At 46.2% G+C, this 20,369-nt stretch overlaps 1 protein-coding gene across 2 annotated transcripts in view; it reads left to right on the top strand.

Moving 5' to 3' along the window:
* Nucleotides 1–2,623: 2,623 nt before the first annotated feature.
* ZNF398 (zinc finger protein 398) overlaps nucleotides 2,624–20,369 on the top strand; it is a 39,104-nt gene continuing 21,358 nt past the window's right edge. Inside the window, exons 1-2 of one of the 2 annotated variants that reach the window (XM_009002868.4) lie at nucleotides 2,624–2,936; nucleotides 12,503–12,898. In XM_009002868.4, coding sequence (XP_009001116.1) covers nucleotides 2,913–2,936; nucleotides 12,503–12,898 — 420 coding nt within the window. In that variant the 5' untranslated portion in view covers nucleotides 2,624–2,912. The remainder of the gene's footprint in view (nucleotides 2,937–12,502; nucleotides 12,899–20,369) is intronic. The other variant, XM_078343550.1, reaches the window with a different exon arrangement.

Raw genomic sequence — 20,369 nt, 5'->3', positions numbered from 1 at the left:
CCCTCAGCAAGGCTAGTTTACTTCCTGCAGGAAGGGTGCAACACACTGGCAATCTTGGCCAGAACAAAGGAGGACACCTGAACAAACGAGGCAGGGACATTTATAACTTTCATAACCTGACGCAATCACCCTACTGCCGTGTCCAGTTTCCATTGGCCAGAATGGGACCACACATTCTATGCTTGACCCAACTGGCTAAAAACTTGGAAATTTTCTAAGGAGCTGAAGGCAGAGGAGAACAAAGAAAAAGAGGAAGTAACTTGAGGAACGAACGCTTAGAGAAGCCATAACATTTCCAAATAAGGAAGGAGAATAAGCTGTGACCTAAGACTTGCCTGGGCTTGTTCGACATGTCAGGGCAGGTATCTAGATGAAAGTGTAGGAACTAAGAACACGGGATGCACTTACTTCTTTATTATGACCAACAGCCACTTTAAGATGGTTAGCAAAAGCTTTAAAGTAAATTCACCTTTGAAGAAACTAATTTATTTGTAATGAACTAGGAGGAAAGCTTTGAAGAGGAACCTTTTATTTATTCTTATTTTCTACAATTATTAAACATTCACCATCTGACCAAATGTATATTCAGGCAAATCCCAAATTATGGACTACATATGGCAGCCACAGATTAAAAGTAACTTAGTCTGCTCAAGAGCAGTTGCCCCAACAGGATGGTTCTCATACTTTTGTGATTTACAGATAGTTACACTGTTACCAGCAGTGACTTGATTTATGTGTTGAAATACAGGTTTGGCAGGGTTTGATTCATACATGTTTGAAATGAAGACTTGCTGGAAAACCAGGGTCATGTGCTTATCCTATCACAACACACAAAAAACCGTCCTACAGGGTTGACAAAAATTGCTTGCAGGTTTTGGACAGAAATATAGTTATAATTAAGCATCGATCAGGCTGCACTTCAGCCCACTTCCTCGTTGCCAACAGTCACAAGGCACTATATACTGACATTTGCATCTCCATTGTTCCTAAGGATAGGATTTCAGACATCAGGGCCATCAGACTAAGAACTGATTTGCATCCCTGTTCCTGTAGACAGGATCTCTGACATTAGAATCATAAGGCTTTTGTTTAAGGATCACTTAAGGTGTTTCTCAGACTACGAATTCTAATGAAACAGTTGATTTCAACCAGTTTGAAGACCCCCCACAAGGAATGGGATGAGCATGAGAATGCCCTTTCTTCATCTCCCAGTACCACGGCTGCACCCAGCACTCTCCCACCAATCAATCATCTCCACTACCCTTACAAACCCTAACCCCAAATTCCTAGGGGAGATGGAAGTGAGGCTCCTTCCTGTCTCCTCTTTAGGTGACCCTATGATTAGACCTCTTTCTCTGTTGCAACCTGGTGTCCCAGCGTATAGACCTGCTGTGTGCACTGGGTAAGGAACCTATGGCAGTTACACACACTGTTGACCTGAAACACACAACCTCCCTAGATAACACTTTGTTGTCACAGGTCCTTTAGCTCATAGGCAGCAAACGGTAACCTCAAGCTTGATCTCTGCTGCTCTCAGGAATTCCACTTCCTCCAGCTTGGGCAACATAGCGAGATTCTGTCTTTACAGAAAACAATAAAAATAAAAATAAATAAAACATTAGCTGGGCTTGGTGGCCGCGCCTGCAGTTCCAGCTGCTCGGGAAGGCTGAGGGTTTAAGGCTGCCGTGAGCTTTGTTCGTGTCACTGCACTCCAGCCTGGACGACAAAGGGAGACTCTGTCTTTAAATAAATAAATAAGGCCGGTCGCCGTAATCCCAGCATTTTGGGAGGCGGAGGCGTGTGGATCATTTGAGGTCAGGAGTTGCAGATCAACCTGGTCAACATGGTGATACCCCGTCTCCACTAAAAATACAAATAATAGTAATAATAAAATTATCTGGGCTAGTGGTACACGCCTGTAATCCCAGCTACTTGGGAGGCTAAGGCAGGAGAATCGCTTGAACCCCGGAGGCAGTTGCAGTGAGCCGAGATCGCGCCACTGCACTCCAGCCTGGGCAACCAAGTGAGACTCCGTCTTTAAATACATAAATAAAAATTAAGAACCCCATTTCCAGACCAGGCCTCAGAGAGTCAATAATCCGAGATGTGAAGGAGACCTTAAGAGTATTATTTCACCCCATCTCTAGCCACCTGGGACGAGAACTGCCTCACCTTGGCAACGACATTTGTAATTTCCGCAAATGATCTATATCTTCTTCATCCCATAATTCTGCCTGTCGGTCACTCACTGCACCCACAGGCTCCCTTCGGCCCCTTCCCGGTTACCCTGCACATTTCCACTTTTCTAAATACGCTTGCCCTTCGGCAAAGCTGTTCCCTGCAGGCGGTGCCTGCCTATCGAGGCTCCGTGAAGAAAACCATTCCCCAGAATGAGCCCGGCTTTGCCTCAGGGTCCTAAACTGTGGTCTGCTGAACTTTCTCGTGGGAATGTGAGAAAGCAGAACACACGTGGGCCCCAAACAACAATACTCCCCCTCCGAAGCCCAGGAGCCGGGGGAGGAAGGGCGGAGGCGACGCGGGCGGCGCTGGCCGCGGGGGCCGGCAGGGGGCGCGCTGGCCGCGGCGGGCGGGCGGCGCGAGCCTGCGGCGCGTCTAGGCCCGCGCGGTTCCCGGTGCACTCGCTGCCCACAAAGCGCCAGCTGAGGGGCCGCTGCGGGAGAAGTGCGGCGGAGCCTGTTTCGCAACCCCAGCTTGACCCGCCGCCTGCCGCCCCTTGCCTCTGCTGCGTCCCTGCGCTCCCGAGCCCCGACGGCCGCGTGTGTCCCGTCAGTGCGGGGAAGGCAGGGCCGGGTCGGCGCCGCCTGTGGAAAGGACCCAGCGGCGGGGCCTGCGTGGGGCCGTGCGCGGCGGCGGCGGCGACTCCCGAGGCTCGGATCAGACAGCGCAGGGCCATGGCTGAGGCGGCCCCGGCTCCGGTAAGGGCGGCCGCGCGCGACTGTTGTGAGCTCCCGAGGGTCTCCGCGACCCAGACCCCGAGAGAGGAAGGTGGGCGGGCGGGGAGCGGCCAGGCACAGGCGCCGTCCTCGGGTCTCCCGGGCCACGTCGCCTGTCGCCCCGGGCTTGGCGGCTGCAGTCTCCTGTGAGAGGACTTGGCGGGGGGTGTGAAGCCGCCCACCCGGGGACACCAGGCTGGGGCGAGGGTCTGAGGGGACTCGCAGGCGGCCGTGAGGCCCGGGGCCCCGCAGTTGGGATGAAGCCGAGGGGGTGCCCGCTGCGTGTCAGCCCCACGCCTGTCCGCCAGACGCCCGCAGCGGGATTGGGCTTGGGAGCCGTCAGCCATTCTCGTGGCCGCAGGAGCGGTCGTCACCAGCAACCTGAGCGGTGGCGCGGGCGGCATTCAGTGTGCGGAGGCGCCCTCTCGCCACGCTGTGTGACGCCCGAGCTCCCCGACCCGGACACGCGACACGCGGGAGGCCCTCCGGAAATATCTGCCGAATGAATGACTGGTGCGGACCCCGAGGCCGGAGTGGCCTCGCGTGCGTGGCGGTTCATTCGCGGGTGTTTGCCAAGTCCTGAGGGGGGCCGGCAGCAGCCTGTTGCCAGGGCAACCGAGGCCACTGGGCAGCGCCTGCACGCAGCCCGGTAGAATGAGCAGGGAATGGTCAGGCGGCGGGGAAAGCACTCATCGCATTTGCCACCCAAGAGGCCTTTGGTCACCTCTAGCAAAGCCATTGTACTGGATCAGGAGCCACACTGGCTCACGCGGGGTGACTGGGAAAAGGAGGAAGCGCAGCAATGGGTGGGGGTGGGGGGTAGAGCATAGGGAAGTGCCACCTCCACTCTTGGATCTGTTTTTCTTTTTCTCCAACGTGTGTGTGTGTGTGTGTGTGGGTGGGTGGGTGGTATGGTAGATGATCCTGTGTCTCTGCTAGCTCTGGGCAATAAAAATATAAGGAAAGCTGCATATAAAACTCCGACTCAACCTTGTCCAACCCGCGGTCCCCAGGCTGCATGTGGACCAAGACTGCTTGGAATGCTGCTTACAAATTCATAAATTTTCTTCAAACATTATGAGAGTTATGCATGGACCGTTTCTTTTCGTTTGTTTTCTTTTTAAAGCTCATCAGCTATCCTTAGTGTATTTTATGTATGGCCCAAGACAGTTCTTCCAGTGTGGCCCAGGGAAGCCAAAAGATTGGACACCCCTGCTTAAATTCTCTAGGAGTCACGTTTAAAAAGTAAAAAGCCAGGGCATGGTGGCTCATGCCTGTAATCCCAGCACTTTGAGAGGCCGAGGCGGGCGGATCACCTGAGGTTGGGAGTTCAAGATCATCCTGACTTGAGAGATGGAGAAACCCCATCTCTACTAAAAGTACAGCCAGCCGTGGTGGCACCTGCCTGTAATCCCAGCTACTCAGGAGGTTGAGGCAGGAGAATCGCTTGATTGAATTGCTTGAATCCTCTGGGAGGCAGAGGTCAGAGGTTGCGGAAAGCCAAGATTGTGCCATTGCACTCCAGCCTGGGCAACGAGAGCGAAACTCTATCTCAAAAACAGAAAAAGAAAAAGAAAAAAAAGTAAAAGCCAGGCACTGTGTTGTGCATGCCTGTAGTCACAGCTACGCAGGGGGCTGAGGCAGAAGAATGGCTTGAGCCCAGGAGTTCCAGGCAGTCCATACCATGTCTCTAAAATTAAAAAAAAAAAAAAAAAAAACTTTTGAAAAGTTAAAAAAATAGAAATAGGTCGCTGAGCATGGTGGCTCACGCCTGTAATTGCAGCACTTTCGGAGGCTGAGGTGGGTGGATCATGAGGTCAGGGGTTCAAGACCAGCCTGGCCAAGGTGGTGAAACCCCGTCTCTACTAAAAATACAAAAAATAGCTGGGCATGGTGGTGGACACCTGTAATCCCAGCCACTTGGGAGGCTAAGACAGAGAGTTGCTTGAACCTGGGAGGCAGAGGTTTCAGCAATCCAAGATGGTGCCACTGTACTCCAGCCTGGGTGATGGAGTGAGACTTTGTCCCAAAAAAAAAATAAATAAATAAAATAGGTGAAATTAATTTTAATGATATCTTTATTTAACTCAATATACACACAACCTTATTTCACCATGTAATCAATTTAAAACATAAATGGCCGGGCGTGGTGGTGGCTCAGGCCTGTTATTCCAAGCATGTCAGGAGGCTGCTCTGGGAAGATGGCTTTACCCCAGGAGTTGAAGACTAGCCTGGGCAACCTAGGGAGACTCCATCTCTACAAAAAGACTTTATTTTTTATTTTTTTGAGACAGGGTCTCACTCTGTCACCCAGGCTGGAGTGCAGTGGCGTGATCTCGCTTACTGCAACCTCTGTCTCCCGGGTCAAGCCATTCTCCTGCCTCAGCCTCCCAAGTACCTGGAATTACAGGTACCCACCACCATGCTCGACTAATTTTTTCACTATATTGGCCAGGCTGGTCTCAAACCCCTGACCTTGTGTTTTTTTTTTTTTTTTTTTTTTTTTGAGATGGAGTTTTGCTCTTGTTGCCCAGGCTGGAGTGCAATGGCGCGATCTCAACTCACCGCAACCTCCGCCTCCTGGGTTCAGGCAATTCTCCTGCCTCAGCCTCCTGAGTAGCTGGGATTACAGGCACATGCGACCATGCCCAGCTAATTTTTTGTCTTTTTAGTAGAGACAGGGTTTCACCATGTTGACCAGAATTGTCTCAATCTCTTGACCTCGTGAACCACCGCGCCGGCCAGCCCCTGACCTTGTGATCTACCCACCTCGGCCTCTGAAAGTGCTGGGATTACAGGCATGAGCCACTGTGCCTGGCCAAAAATAATTTTTTTTTTTGAGACGGAGTCTTGCTCTGTCACCCACTGGCGTGATCTGGGCTCACTGCAACCTCTGCCTCCCAGGTTCAAGCAATTCTCCTGCCTCAGCCCCTGAGTAGCTGGGACTACAGGTGCATGCCACCGCACCCAGGTAATTTTTGTATTTTTGGTAGAGGCGGGATTTCACCATGTTGGCCAGGATGGTCTGGGTTTCTTGACCTTGTGATCCGTCTGCCTCAGCCTCCCAAAGTGCTGGGATTACAGGTGTGAGCCACTGTTCCTGGCCAAAAAAATTTTTTTTTTAATTAGCCAGGGGTGGTGGTACTACCCGTACTACCAGCTAGCTACTCATGAGGGTGAGGTAGGAGGTGCTTGAGCCAGTGGGGTGAAGGCTGCAGTGAGCCGTGATCCTGCTACTTTCCTCCAACCTGGGCAACAAAGTGAAACCCTGTCTCAAGCAAACACACACACAAATACATAAATAAAATTGTTTTTCATCCTAAGTCTTCAAAATCTCATGTATCTTATACTCATAGCACATCTCAGTTGAACTAATCACATTTCAGGTGCTCTGTGGCCACATGTAGGTAGTGGCTACGGTATTGAACAATGCCAGTCTACCTTATGGAGAAAAATCAGGAAACAGATGGATACTAAAAAAAGAAAGGAATACCGGGCTTGGTCACTCATGCCTGTAATTTCAGCACTTTGGGAGGCAAAGGGGGCCAGATTGCCTAAGCTCAGGGGTTCGACACCAGCCTGGGCAACCACGGTGAAACCCTGTCTCTACTAAAAAGACAAAATTAGCTGGGCGTGGCATTGAGTGCCTGTAGTCCCAGCTACTACTTAGGAGGCTGAGGCAGGAGAATTGCTTGAACCCAGGAAGTGGAGGTTGCAGTGAGCGGAGATCATGCCACTGCACTCCCAGCCTGTGTGACAGAGCGAGACTTTGGTTCAAAAAAAAACAACAACCTACCCAAAAAGGTGGAAGGGGTTGGCATCAGGGAAGCAAATGTGGAGAGTTAAGATTTAAATAGGATGAAACTTTCTTAGGAAGTAAAGAAGAAAGCTTAGATTAAGTTACTGATAAGTTTGAAGGGAGAAGGAATATGAAAAGAAAGTTGAATGAATTTAGGTCTGATTAATTTTCTTCTCAAAGTCAGAGGCTATGTCATCTTCTGAGAGTGAGGGCTGCGGCAGACAAGTCTTACTACTCAGTGTCAGCATCACCTGGGAGTTTGTTAAAAATACAGGTGTGAACCACTGTAGAATCTCAGGCTGTGAATCGTGGCTCATGCCTGGAGCACTTTGGGAGGCTGAGGCAGGCGGATCACTTGAGCTCAGGAGTTTGAGACCAGCCTGGGCAACATGGTGAAACCCTGCCCCTACCAAAAATACAAAAATTAGCGGGGCATGGTCATGTGTGCCCGTGGTCCCAGCTACTCAGGAGACTGAGGTGGGAGGATTGTTTGAGTTCATGAGATGGAGGTTACAGTGAGCTGAGATTGCACCACTGCACTCCAGCCTGGGTGACAGTGAGACCCCATCTCAATAAAACAAAAACAAAACCCAACAGAATCTCAGTTTTCCTCACAGACCTACTGAATCAACATCTGTAGTTTGACAAGATCTTCAGGTGATTCTTATGCATGTTAGTTTGAAGACAACTGTATTAAAAGCTGAAGGACTGTGCTGAGGCTTTGCAGTAGCCACCTTATGGAATGGGACAAGCAGCACAGAGGGCACAAGTCAGTGTTGAGGTTCCCACTCAGCTTAGAAACCATTAGTGTGTGGTGACAGCAGTTTACCTGGTGATTTCTTATAGTCACACTTACTAGTCTGCTTACTGGAATGGAGAAAGAATGATTGGACTGATTCAAGGCCAGAGATTAGCTGAGCAAGTGAGACAGAAAGACATTAGAGAAGCGGGGTTGGAAGTGATTGAAGTGATCAGCTGGTGAAACAAAGCAAAGCCAGGAACAGGCAGATAAACCAGGAGTGAATGGAATAGTCAAAGGACTAGGTGAAATGAGAATAAGGTAGTGGGTGAGCTGGAAAGATGGGAGGTTGTGGTCAGAGAGTAGCTTATCAAGTTCAAAGAGTTAGAAGGCTTTGTATAGGTCATCCTAGTCCAACCTCCTATTTGCTGTAGGAATTTCTTCCTTTATACTACCTTTGTTTCAAAGTAAATTATTTTAGAGCAGCCTTTTATTTTCTTGGAAAGATCAGGAGTTCTAGGTTACAGTGAGCTATGATCATGCCACTGCATTCCAGCCTGGGTGACCCTGTCTCTAAAAATTAAAAAAAAAAAAAATTAAGCTATAGAAGACAGCCCTGAGGTAGCTGGTCTACATGCAAGCCTATTTATTTATTCATTCGTTCAAGAAAAATTTCCTTTTTTTTTTTTTTTTTTGAGATGGAGTCTCGTTCTGTTGCCTTGGCTGCAGTGCAGTGGCACAACCTTGGCTCACTGTAACTTCCGCCTCCTGGCGGAATATTATCCAACGATAAGTGGATAATATTTAAACTGTCCATCTTAGACTCTAAAATTATGTATAAAATAATGTGATTTCTCTTAAAGATTACTTTTTTTTGTTTGCTCTTGTTGCCCAGTCTGGAGTACAATGGCAAGATCTTGGCTTACGGCAACCACCACCTCCCAGGTTCAAGTGATTCTCCTGCCTCAGCCTCCTGAGTAACTGGGATTACAGGCATATGCCACCACACCCTCCGGCTAATTTTATATTTTTAGTAGAGACAGGGTTTCTCCATGTTGGTTAGGATGGTCTTGCACTCCCAACCTCAGGTGATCCGCCCACCTTGGCCTTCCAAAGTGCTGAGATTACAGGTGTAAGCCACTGCACCTGACCTCTTCCCCCCCCCCCCCCCCCCCCCCCCGAGACAGAGTCTCCCTCTGTTGCCCAGGCTGCAGTGCAGTGATGCAGTCTTGGCTCACTGCAGTCTCTGCTTCCCAGGTTGAAGTGATTCTCCTGCCTCAACCTCCTGAGTAACTGGGATTACAGATGTGCACCACCATACCCAGCTAATTTTTGAATTTTTAGTAGATATGGGTTTCACCATGTTGTGCAGGCTGGTCTTGCACTCCCAACCTCAGGTGATTCACCTAACTTGGTCTCCCAAAGTGCTGGGATTACAGGCATGAGCCACCCTGCCTGGCCAGAATTTCTTTTTTTATTTTATTTTATTTAATTAATTAATCTTTTTTGAGATGGAGTTTCGCTCTTGTTACCCAGACTGGAGTGCAATGGCACAATCTCAGCCCACCGCAACCTCTGCCTTCTGGGTTCAAGCAATTCTTCTGCCTCAACCTCCCGAGTAGCTGGAATTACAGGTGTGCACCACCATGCCCAGCTAATTTTTGTATTTTTAGTAGAGATGGGGTTTCACCTTGTTGACCAGGATGGTCTCGATCTCTTGACCTCGTGATCCACCCGCCTGGGCCTCCCAAAGTGCTGGGATTATAGGCGTGAGCCACCGTGCCCGGCCCAGAATTTCTTTTCTTTTTCTTAAGCATGATTAGGTGAATGACTACTGTGGTGGAATAAATAAGGTTACCAATTTTATGTGAATGCACAAAAACATATTTGGAATATATATTCTTCATTCCAGTCAGCCCAGCTCTGCCTCAGTACTTCCACATGGACAAATAAATTGAAAATGAACATGCGGAGTCTGTCATCTGGTCCCAGCAGGGGACTAGTAGGATATACTCAAAGGGCACGGAATCTACAAGCATGTTCCTTTCTCCCATACTTTTCTATCTTTAGAATAATATAAACTGTGAGGAATAAAAATATGGTAATTCAACTTGTCTCTTTGATACTATCAATTATTTATTTTTTTGAAAGAAAAAAAGGAGAGAAGGAGAGGAAGAAAGAGGAAGAAAAAGAGGGAGAGAGAACAGGAATATTGCTTTATTCTAAAAATGGGTATCAATAATGGCCGATCACTATTTTGTGTATTTAAAGTGGAGAGCTCTAAATATTTATTAAGTTTACTTGTTCCGGGTCTGAGTTCAAGTCCTGGATATCCTTATTAATTTTCTGTCTCGAGTCTAAATCTCTTTATGGGTCTTATGTATCTGGGTGTTAGGATCATTAGCTCTTATTGTTGCATTGATCCTTTTACCACTGTATCTTTGTTGCTTTGAAATCTATTTTATCAAATGTGAGAATTGCAACTCCTGCTTTTTGTTTATTTATTTATTTTTGCTCTCCATTTGGATGGTAAACTTTTCTCCAACCCTTTGTTTTGAGTCTTTGTGTATCTTTGGATATAAAATGGGTCTGGATGTAGCATACCGTTAGGTTTTGGCTGTATCTTTTGATTGGGGGATTTAGTTGACTTAAATTTAGGATTACTGCCCTTTGATGTTAACTGGCTATTTTATCCATTCGTTGATGTAAATTCTTCTTTATGTTGATGCTCTTTACTTTTTGGTATATTTTTAGAAAGGCTAATAATACTGGTTGTTCCTTTCTATGTGTAATGCTTCTTTCAGAAGTTCTTGTAAAGCAGGCCTGGTGGTAATAAAATCTCTGAGTACTTGCTTGTTCATAAAAGATTTTATTTTTCCTTCAATTGTGAAGCTTAGTTTGGCAGGATATGAAATTCTGGGCTGAAAGTTCTGTTCTTTAAGGATGTTGCATATCAGCCCCCACTCTCTTCTGGCTTGTAGGGTTTCCGCTGAAAGATCTGCTGTAAGGCTAATCGGCTTCCCTTTGTTGGTAACCTGACCTTTCTCTCTGGCTGCCCTTAGTATTTTCTCCTTTGTTTCAACCCTGGTGAATCTAATGATTATGTATCTTGGGGTTGCTCTTCTTGAGGAATATCTTTGTGGTGTTCTCTGCATTACCTGGGGTTGAATAGTGTCTTGCTTTGCTAGATTGGGAAAATTTTCCTGGATAATATCCTGAAGAGTATTTTCCAGCTTGGATTCATTCTCTCTGTCACATTCAGGTACACCTATCAAACGTAGATTAGGTCTTTTCACATAGTCCCATATTTCTTAGAGACTTTGCTTGTTCCTTTTTATCCTTTTTTCTCTATTCTTGTCTTCTCGTTTTATTTCATTAAGTTTGTCTTCGACCTCTGATATCCTTTCTTCTGCTTGATCAATTCAGCTATTCAAACTTGTGCATATTTCACTAAGTTCTCGTGTTGTATTTTTCAACTCTGTTAGTTCATTTATATTCCTCTCTATATCGTCTATTCTTTTTAGCATTTCGTCAAACCTTTTTTCAGAGTTCTTAGTTTCTTTACATTGGGTTAGAACAAGTTCTTTTAATTCCCAGAAGTTTCTTATCATCCACCTTCTGAAGCCTACTTCAGATAATGGAACACAGTCCTTTTCCATCAGAGCTTGTTCCATTGCTGATGAGGAACTGCAATCCCCTGTAGAGGGAGAGGAGTTCTGATTTTGGGTATTCTCGGCCTTTTTAGGCTGGTTTCTTCCCTTTGTTATATATTTATCCATCTGTCATCTTTACAATTACCGCCTTTCTAATTAGGTTTCTGCGTGGACGTCCAATTTATTGATTCCCAGTGCTGGAATCCAAGCAACCCCCTGCGCCGGCCAATATAGCAGCGATAAGACTGATAGTGCTCTTCTGCCCGGGAATCTCCGGTCTGGCTTCCTTCTTAAGTCCGTAACAAGCGGCTCTGCCTTCCCGGAGCTCCAAACATCGGTCAGTAGGGGAACCAGTTCTGTTTACTCTGCACGAAGAGCTGCTGTGCCGAGGCGCCAGCAAAACTGCTGTGCTGGCCACAAGAGTTGCACTGGTGACCTGTGGGGCTCCTCCACTGGGAATCTTCTCGTCCGTGAGCAATGAAAATTCGTCTGAAAGTGTGGCGTCCTCTTGTTCTCTGCGCTTTCACTGGGAGCTACAATCCCGAGCTGTTAGCGATCAGCCATCTTGGATTAAGCCATCTTGGAATTTCTTTTTTTTTAAGAGTTCAATATTTATTAGTGGATCACAGTGGCACACACCTGTAGCCCCAGCTACCCGGGAGGTTGAGGCAGGAGGATTGCTTGAGCGAACGAGTCTGGGCGACATAATGAGACCCTGAGATCCCGTCATTAAAAGAAAATAAAAAACATATTTATTGTAGGCCAAAGTTTGCCTGCCTGAAAATTTCCTTATGTTGGTTCTAGTTCTGCCTTCTGGAGTAACATAGTATAAGATTAAATTAGCCTGTTCTGCCTTCTGTTTTGTAATCCTCAACTATTTGAAAACAGCTCTGATGTTTTCTTCAGATTCAAGATTCTTAGTTTATTCAGCCATTACTAAATGGTGTGTTTGTGGTTTGTAAACAGGGTGATTGGGCTGGAGCATAAGTCTATAATGGATTTATCAGAGGGCACTGGGTTCAGTGAGGCCTGGAAAGGATCTTTGTGCACATTTGCCTTTAGAGGATGCTGCAGCTACCTAAGCTAGACCTTATATCGGAGGAAATATACCAGACTAGTTCAAGAGCCAATTTTATTCATTCACTGTCTTACCCAATCTATCCCTGAACCACCAAAGCAGGTCTCTTCGCTGTTGATGCTAGTGAGCTCCAGAAAGATGAGGCATACACAGGCAGTACTAAAACTATATTCAGATTAATCTCTGCTAGACAGTTAAGCAGTCCTTATCTGATTTTAGTTTGGAGTTAGGGTTCCTTCTAACAATCAATGTCTTGTTCCATCTTTCTACTGCATGCAGGCATCTGAATGGGACTCTGAGTGCCTTACATCCCTGCAGCCCCTTCCTCTTCCTACACCCCCAGCAGCAAATGAGGCACATCTGCAGACGGCAGCTATCTCTCTGTGGACAGTGGTGGCCGCCGTGCAGGCTATAGAGAGGAAGGTGGAGGTCCACAGCCGGCGACTCTTACACCTAGAAGGCCGGACAGGGACAGCAGAGAAGAAACTAGCCAGCTGTGAAAAGACAGTGACCGAGCTTGGGAACCAGCTGGAGGGCAAGTGGGCTGTGCTAGGAACCCTACTACAGGAGTACGGGCTGCTGCAGAGGCGGCTGGAGAACTTGGAGAACCTGCTGCGCAACAGGAACTTCTGGATCCTGCGGCTCCCTCCAGGTATTAAGGGAGATATCCCAAAGGTAATACCTTCATTTCTAGATGTAAAGTGGTACTACTAGCACTTACACTAGTAGTAAGGGATAGTCTTGGTCATTCACTTACTTATTTTTATTTTCTTTTAAAATTTCTTAAAATGTATTAGGTTGAAAGAATCATGAAGTTGTTTTATGTTTATCTATTTAGGAAGCATTTTATGTTCAATTTAATACCCAATTAGAGTGCCAAGATTCAGATTGGAAACCTCTTTTCAGACCAAAGTTGGCTATCTGATAGATGGATTTTTTTCTCTTTAGCTTTCTCCCACCCATTACCTATGAACTGCTTCCTTCTTCGTTAACTTGTATGCCAGGATCTTGGTGAGGAAACTACATAAATATCATTTAAATCGTCAATTTGAGGCCAGGTGCAGTGACTCACATCTGTAGTCCCAACACTTTGGGAGGCCGAGGCAGTAGGATCACCTGAGGTCAGGAGTTTGAGACCAGCCTGGCCAACATGGTGAAACCCCGTCTCTACTGAAAATACAAAAATTAGCCAGGTGTGGTACACATCTATAATCCCAGCTACTCGGGAGGCTGAGGCAGGAGAATGGCTTGAACCCAGGAGTTGGAAGTTGGTGAGCCAAGATCATGCCATTGTACTCCAGCCTGGTCAACAAGAGCAAAACTTCTTCTCAGAAGAAAAAAAAAAGGATCTGGTGTGGTGGTTCACACCTGTAATCTCAGCACCTTGGGAGGCTGAGGCAGGTGGGTCACCTGAGGTCAGGAGTTTGAAACCAGCTTGGCCAACGTGGTGAAACCCCATCTCTACTAAAAGTACTAAAAATTAGCTAGGCATGGTGGCCGGCGCCTGGCGCCTGTAATCCCAGCTACTGGAGAGACTGAGGCAGGGAGAATTGCTTGTACCCGGGAGGTGGAGGTTGCAGTGACCCAAGATCGTACCACTGTGCTTCAGCCTGGGTGACAGAGCAAGACCCCGTCTCAAAAAAAAACCAAAATGTTTTTTAAAAAATAAAAAGTTAGCCAGTCATGATGACATGCACCTATAGGCCTAGCTGCTTGGGATGCTGAGGCTGGAGGATCACTTGAGCTCAGGAGTTCAAGGTTACACTGAGCTATGGTCATGCCACTACACTCCAGCCTGGGTGACCTTCTCTGTAAAAATTCATTTACAAAGGCAGCCCTGAGGCAGCTGGTTTGCATGCAAGCAATTTATTTACTCATTCATTCATTCAACAAAAATTTCTTTTCTTTTTCTTTTATTTTTTTTTTGAGACCCAGTCTCGCTCTGTTGCCCAGGCTGGAGTGCAATGACGTGATCATAGCTCACCACAACCTTGAACCCCTGGATTCAAGCCATCCTCATGCCTCAGCCTCCTTGGTAGCTGAGGCTCCAGGTGTGTGCCGCCACACTCAGCTAGCAAATATTTTTTGAATGCTTACTATCTGCTATCTATGTCCTGAGGGAATAGCAGCAAGCAATTCACTTAAGCTCCTGTGGAGCTTCGATTTTTTTGAGGAAAGAAAAATAATACAAACCCACACACACAAATACATTTAGATGCTTTGATAAAAATAAAACAAAGTGCCATCTGGTAATCTATTTTTATATTTTCAATTGGATGTCAGAGAAGCTGTCATAAAGGAGCTAATATTTAAGTTGAGTCTGAAAGATGAGGAAGGACTCAACTGTGAGATCTGACAAAGAGCTTTCCAGGCAGAGAGAATAGCTATGCAAAGTGCCTAAGGCACAAATAGATTTAGAACCCTGAGGCAAAGGAAAGAGGCCAGTGAGTTGTTATGCTTGAATGAGCTAGAGCATGACTAGAGAAAGGGACAAGGGTCAGATCATTTAGGTGGTGTTTTTCAGCCCTGGCTGTACATAAGGATCACCTGGTAGGCTTTTAAAATTTTTGTGGGCATCACATCCTGAACCTATTGGTTCAGGATGGGGGCTAAACATGAATATTTTTTAAAACCTACATAGATGATTCTAATATGTGACTAGGATTATGAAACACCGATGTAGGACACTTGAGACCAAGAAAAGGAATTTGGATTTTTAACTAAGATTAGAGGGTTTGAAGCAGAGGCATTATATTATATATATATACACTTTTTTTTTTTTGAGACAGAGTCTTGCTCTGTCACCAGACGCCAGGCTGGAGTGCAGTGGTGCAATCTTGGCTCACTGCAATCTCCACCTACTGGGTTCAAGCAGTTCTCCTGCCTCAGCCTCCCGAGGAGCTGGGACTACAGGTGCATGCTACCACGCTTAGCTAATTTTTGTATATTTTAGTAGAGATGGGGGTTTCACTATGTTCACTATGTTGGCCAGGATGGTCTTGATCTCTTGACCTTGTGATCCACCCTCCTTGGCCTCCCAAAGTGCTGGGATTACAGGCGTGAGCCACCAGGCCCGGCCTTGTTTCATATTTTGAAAGAATCCCTTTGGCTGCTTTGTGGAGAATGGATCATGGGGGCAGAAACTGGAGAAGGGAGAAAATACTAAGGCAGGGAGGGATATAAGTGGCTTAGGTGAGGGTAGCAATAGTAGACATGGAGGGGAGTGGACAGATAGAGGATGTTTTGGTAGTAGAATTGACAATAAGACTTACTGATGGGAATTAGGAAATAAGGCATTAAGAATAATAATTATAGGCTGGGCGCAATCTCAGCTTACTATAAACTCCGCCACTTGGGTTCAAGCCATTCTCCTGCCTCAGCCTCTCGAGCAGCTGTCATTACAGGCGGCCACCACTGCGTCCAGCTAATTTTTGTATTTTTTTTTTTGAGACAGAGTTTCACTCTTGTTGCCCAGGCTGGAGTGCAATGGCGCGATCTTGGCTCACCGCAACCTCTGCCTCCTGGGTTCAGGCAATTCTCCTGCCTCAGCCTCCCAAGTAGCTGGGATTACAGGCACTCACCACCATGCCCAGCTAATTTTTTGTATTTTTGGTAGAGACGGGCTTCACCATGTTGACCAGGATGGTCTCGATCTCTTGACTTCGTGATCCACCTGCCTCGACCTTCCAAAATGCTGGGATTATAGGCGTGAGTCATGGAGCCCAGCCAATTTTTGTATTTTTAGTAGAGAGGGGGTTTTGCCATGTTGGCCAGGCTGGTTTTGAACTCCTGAGCTTGAGTGATCCGCCTCCCTCAGCCTCCCAAGTGTTGGGATTACAGGAGTGAGCCCCTGTGTCTGGCCTCATTGTGGTTGTTGTTTGTTTGTTTTGAGATGGAATCTTGCTCTGTAACCAAGCTGGAGTGCAGTGGCGCGATCTCGGCTCACTGCACCCTCTGCCTCCTGGGTTCAAGCGGTTCTCCTGTCTCAGCCTCCCGAGTAGCTGGGATTACAGGCGTGCACCACCACGCCCAGGTAATTTTTGTATTTTTTTTTTTTTTTTTTGAGACGGAGTTTCGCTCTTGTTACCCAGGCTGGAGTGCAATGGCGCGATCTCGGCTCACCGCAATCTCCGCCTCCTGGGTTCAGGCAATTCTCCTGCCTCAGCCTCCTGAGCAGCTGGGATTACAGGCACGCACTACCGTGCCCAGCTAATTTTTTGTAATTTTAGTAGAGACGGGGTTTCACCATGTTGACAAAGATGGTCTCGATCTGTTGACCTCGTGATCCACCCGCCTCGGCCTCCCAAAGTGCTGGGATTATAGGCTTGAGCCACCGCGCCCAGCCTTTTTTTTTTTTTTTTTGAGGTGGAGTTTCGCTGTTGTTACCCAGACTGGAGTGCAATGGCACGATCTCGGCTCACCGCAACCTCCGCTTCCTAGGTTCAAGCAATTCTCCTGCCTCAGCCTCCCAAGTAGCTGGGACTACAGGTGTACACCACCATGCCCAGCTAATTTTTGTATTTTTAGTAGAGACGGGGTTTCACCTTGTTGACCAGGATGGTCTCGATCTCTTGACCTTGTGATCCACCTGCCTCGGCCTCCCACAGTGCTGGGATTATAGGCGTGAGCCACCGCGCCCGGTCAATTTTTGTGTTTTTAGTAGAGATGGAGTTTCACCATGTTGGCCAGGCTGGTCGCGAACTCCTGACCTTGTGATCTGCCTGCCTTGGTCTCACAAAGTGCTGGGATTACAGGCGTGAGCCACCTTGCCTGGCCTCATTGTAATTTTGATTTGAGTTTTCCTGATGATAAATGACATTGAACATTTTTCATATGCTTGTTGGCCATTCATATGTCTTCCTTTGAGACATGTCAATTCATTTACTCATATTTTAATTGGGTTATTTGTGTTTTGCTGTTAAATTGTTTGAGTTACTTGTATATTCTGGATATTTCTTTTCTCTTTTTATTTTTTTTGAGATGGAGTTTCGCTGTTGTTACCCAGACTTGAGTGCAATGGCACGATCTTGGCTCACCGCAACCTCCGCCTCCTGGGTTCAAGCAATTCTCCTGCCTCAGCCTCCTGAGTAGCTGGGACTATAGGCGCGCACCACCATGCCCAGCTAATATTTGTATTTTTAGTAGAGACAGGGTTTCACCATGTTGACCAGGATTGTCTCGATCTCTTGACCTTGTGATCCACCCGCCTCGGCCTCCCAAAGTGCTGGGATTACAGGTGTGAGCCACTGCGCCCGGCCTCTGGATATTTCTTTTTTAAAAAATATTTTTATTTTACTTTAAGTTCTGGGATACAGGTGCCTTGGATATTAATTTCTTGTTGGATGTACAGTTTGTAAATATTTTCTCCCATTCTGCAGATTGTGTCTTCACTTTTTTGATTGTTTCCTTTGCTATACTGAAGTTTTTTAGTTTTATATCTCATATGTCTATTTCTGTTAATTTTTATTTTAGCTATTATGCATTAGTTTTTTTTTTTTTTTTTTTTGAGACAGAGTTTCGCTCTTGTTACCCAGGCTGGAGTGCAATGGCGCGATCTGCTCACTGCAATCTCCGCCTCCTGGGTTCAGGCAATTCTTCTGCCTCAGCCTCCTGAGTAGCTGGGATTACAGGCGCACGCCACCATGCCCAGCTAATTTTTTGTATTTTTAGTAGAGACGGGGTTTCACCATGTTGACCAGGATAGTCTCGATCTCTTGACCTTGTGATCCACCCGCCTCGGACTCCCATAGTGCTGAGAGTACAGGTGTGAGCCACCGCACCCAGCCTGCATTAGATTTTTAATAATATTTATGTTCTCGCATTTTTTAATTTTTTATTTTTTCTGTGAACCTATAGATTATACTGAATTTTTGCTTCTGGTTTAAAGCAGCCTAAATATCTGTTTTTTAGAAGGAATATCAGCTCAAATTTTGCTGAGAATATATATTAGAGGTTTGTTTGTGGTTTAGCTTATTGTGTTTTCTTACCCCCTCTGGTATTATTTGTAGTTTTTTTTCATCTAGCTTCTCTTAGTGTTTTTCAAATATTGAGTAATCCTTGGTGGTTTGATTATATTCACAACTGAAGAATTAGATTGATTAATAGTTAATTACTGGAAACTTGCATGTATGATTATTATAGGAAGCTGATATGTGTCCTCTGCCACCATGCAGGTCTCTAACCAAAAGATCTTTCCTTTGCAAAAGAGGGCCAATCTCCATAGGTGCTCCATATAGATGCACTTCACTTTAAAGTGCCCTGGCATGGAGCAATTAGGCAGAACAAGGACCACCCAGAGGCGAGAAGTAGGGCAGTACTTTTAGTTCATCATCTTTGCTGGGCTTCCCTAGTATTAGTAGAGGGAAACCAGAAGTACAACCAAGTCATCCTTCCTCCATAGAAGCGTTCCCTATTTCAGACAACACTGAGCTTCCTATTGTACTTGCTCATTCAACAAACGTTTGCCGAGCACCTATGTGCCAAGCACCTATGCTGAGAGCTGTGGAGGCTGACGGGATTTACACATGGTCCCTCCTTTGCACAACATCACATCCTGTGACTGTTTCTTGGTCTTGTCTGTTGCTTCCTTCCCACTGCAGCTGCACCCAGTCAGTCAGGCAGGTCCTCACTGGCTCTTCCTTGGTCTCACTCAAAACCTTTTAACATACCCCATGCCCCAACCCCCCAAAAAATTACAATATAATCCTAATTAGTATTCCCAAATCACACCTAGAATCAGATTACTCTTTTGCTCAAAATTCTTCAGCTCCCCATTACCAACTCAATAAAATCCAGACTCCTTGAAGCCTGACCCAACCCTAACACTCATTGCTCTCTTCTCAAACCCCACCCTCCCCAAATTGGATGAACTCCTCTTCTGTACCTGCCCCATCATGTCTCCTGACTTGGTCATGTTGCGTCCATTTGAATGTCCTTCCTCCCATCCTTACAAGGCAGTTAATATATCACCTGTCACAAAGCCTTCCCCAATGTCTCAGATCTAATATCGTTGTTCTCTGAATCCTTATAGCCTTTTCCCTCACTTATCTGAAGACATTATTATTTCTATCCCTTTAGCAGCCTGTAAGTAAGTCCAAGAGCAAGATTTATCCTTGTACCCACCTCTGTAGAATTCTGCACAGGGAGGATACTCAGATATTTGTGAGTGAACAAACTCTAAGATAGAATGGAATACTGCTTCATTATAATGTTATGGGACCATCACTGTTGTATACATGGTCTGTCATTGACCCAAATGTTGTTATGTGGCAAATGACTATATATTGGTTATAAGGAGTCTCTTGTTCTCCTATTATCCTTTTTCCATAGCATCTTGTATGTATGTATGCATTTATTTATTTACTTTTTTGAGGCAGAGTCTTGCTGTGTCCCCAGGCTGGAGTGCAGGGGTGCAATCTTGGCTCACTGCAACCTCTGCCTCCTGAGTTCAAATGATTCTCCTGCCTCAGCCTCCTGAGTAGCTTGGATTACAGGCACATGCCACCACACCCAGCTAATTTTTTATGTTTTTAGTAGAGACAAGGTTTCACCGTGTTTGCCAGAATGGTCTTGATCTCCTGACCTCGTGATCCCCCTGCCTCAGCCTCCCACAGTGCTGGGATTATAGGTGTGAGCCACCATGCCCGGCCGTATCTTGTTTTTATTTTATGGGTGTAATGGCTTCTCAAATATTATGGGACTGCTAATTAGATAATTTACTTTTTAAAAATTTTTAATTATTTTTGTGGTCATTTTTTTCCCTCCTTTTATTTTAGTTTTTCTTGTTCTTGTCACAGGCTTTCTCTAAATGGTCATTGATAGTTGGTAATTAGTTCATATTCAAGAATCAAACTGTAGAAAGCTGCCAGGTGGGAGGAGTTAGAGCCATTATGATAAACAACGTAAACACCATGATGAGGAAAGCTTTGTGCTATATGATAGTGTTCACACTGAGTACCTTCCTTCCCTCCCCTCCCCCCCATCTCCTCTTTTGCTCTTGTTGCCCAGGCTGGAGTGCAATAGTGCAATCTCAGTTAACTGCAACCTCAGCTTCCCAGATTCAAGCGATTCTCCTGCCTCAGCCACCTGAGTAGCAGGGATTACAGGCTCCCACAACCATGCCTGGCTAGTTTTTGTATTTTTAGTA

Source organism: Callithrix jacchus, chromosome 11 (assembly GCF_049354715.1).
Source record: "Callithrix jacchus isolate 240 chromosome 11, calJac240_pri, whole genome shotgun sequence".
Classification (NCBI taxonomy): Eukaryota; Metazoa; Chordata; class Mammalia; order Primates; family Cebidae; genus Callithrix; species Callithrix jacchus.
The sequence above is the reverse complement of the archived record's forward strand: the minus strand, read 5'-3'. Positions and strand labels throughout refer to the sequence as shown.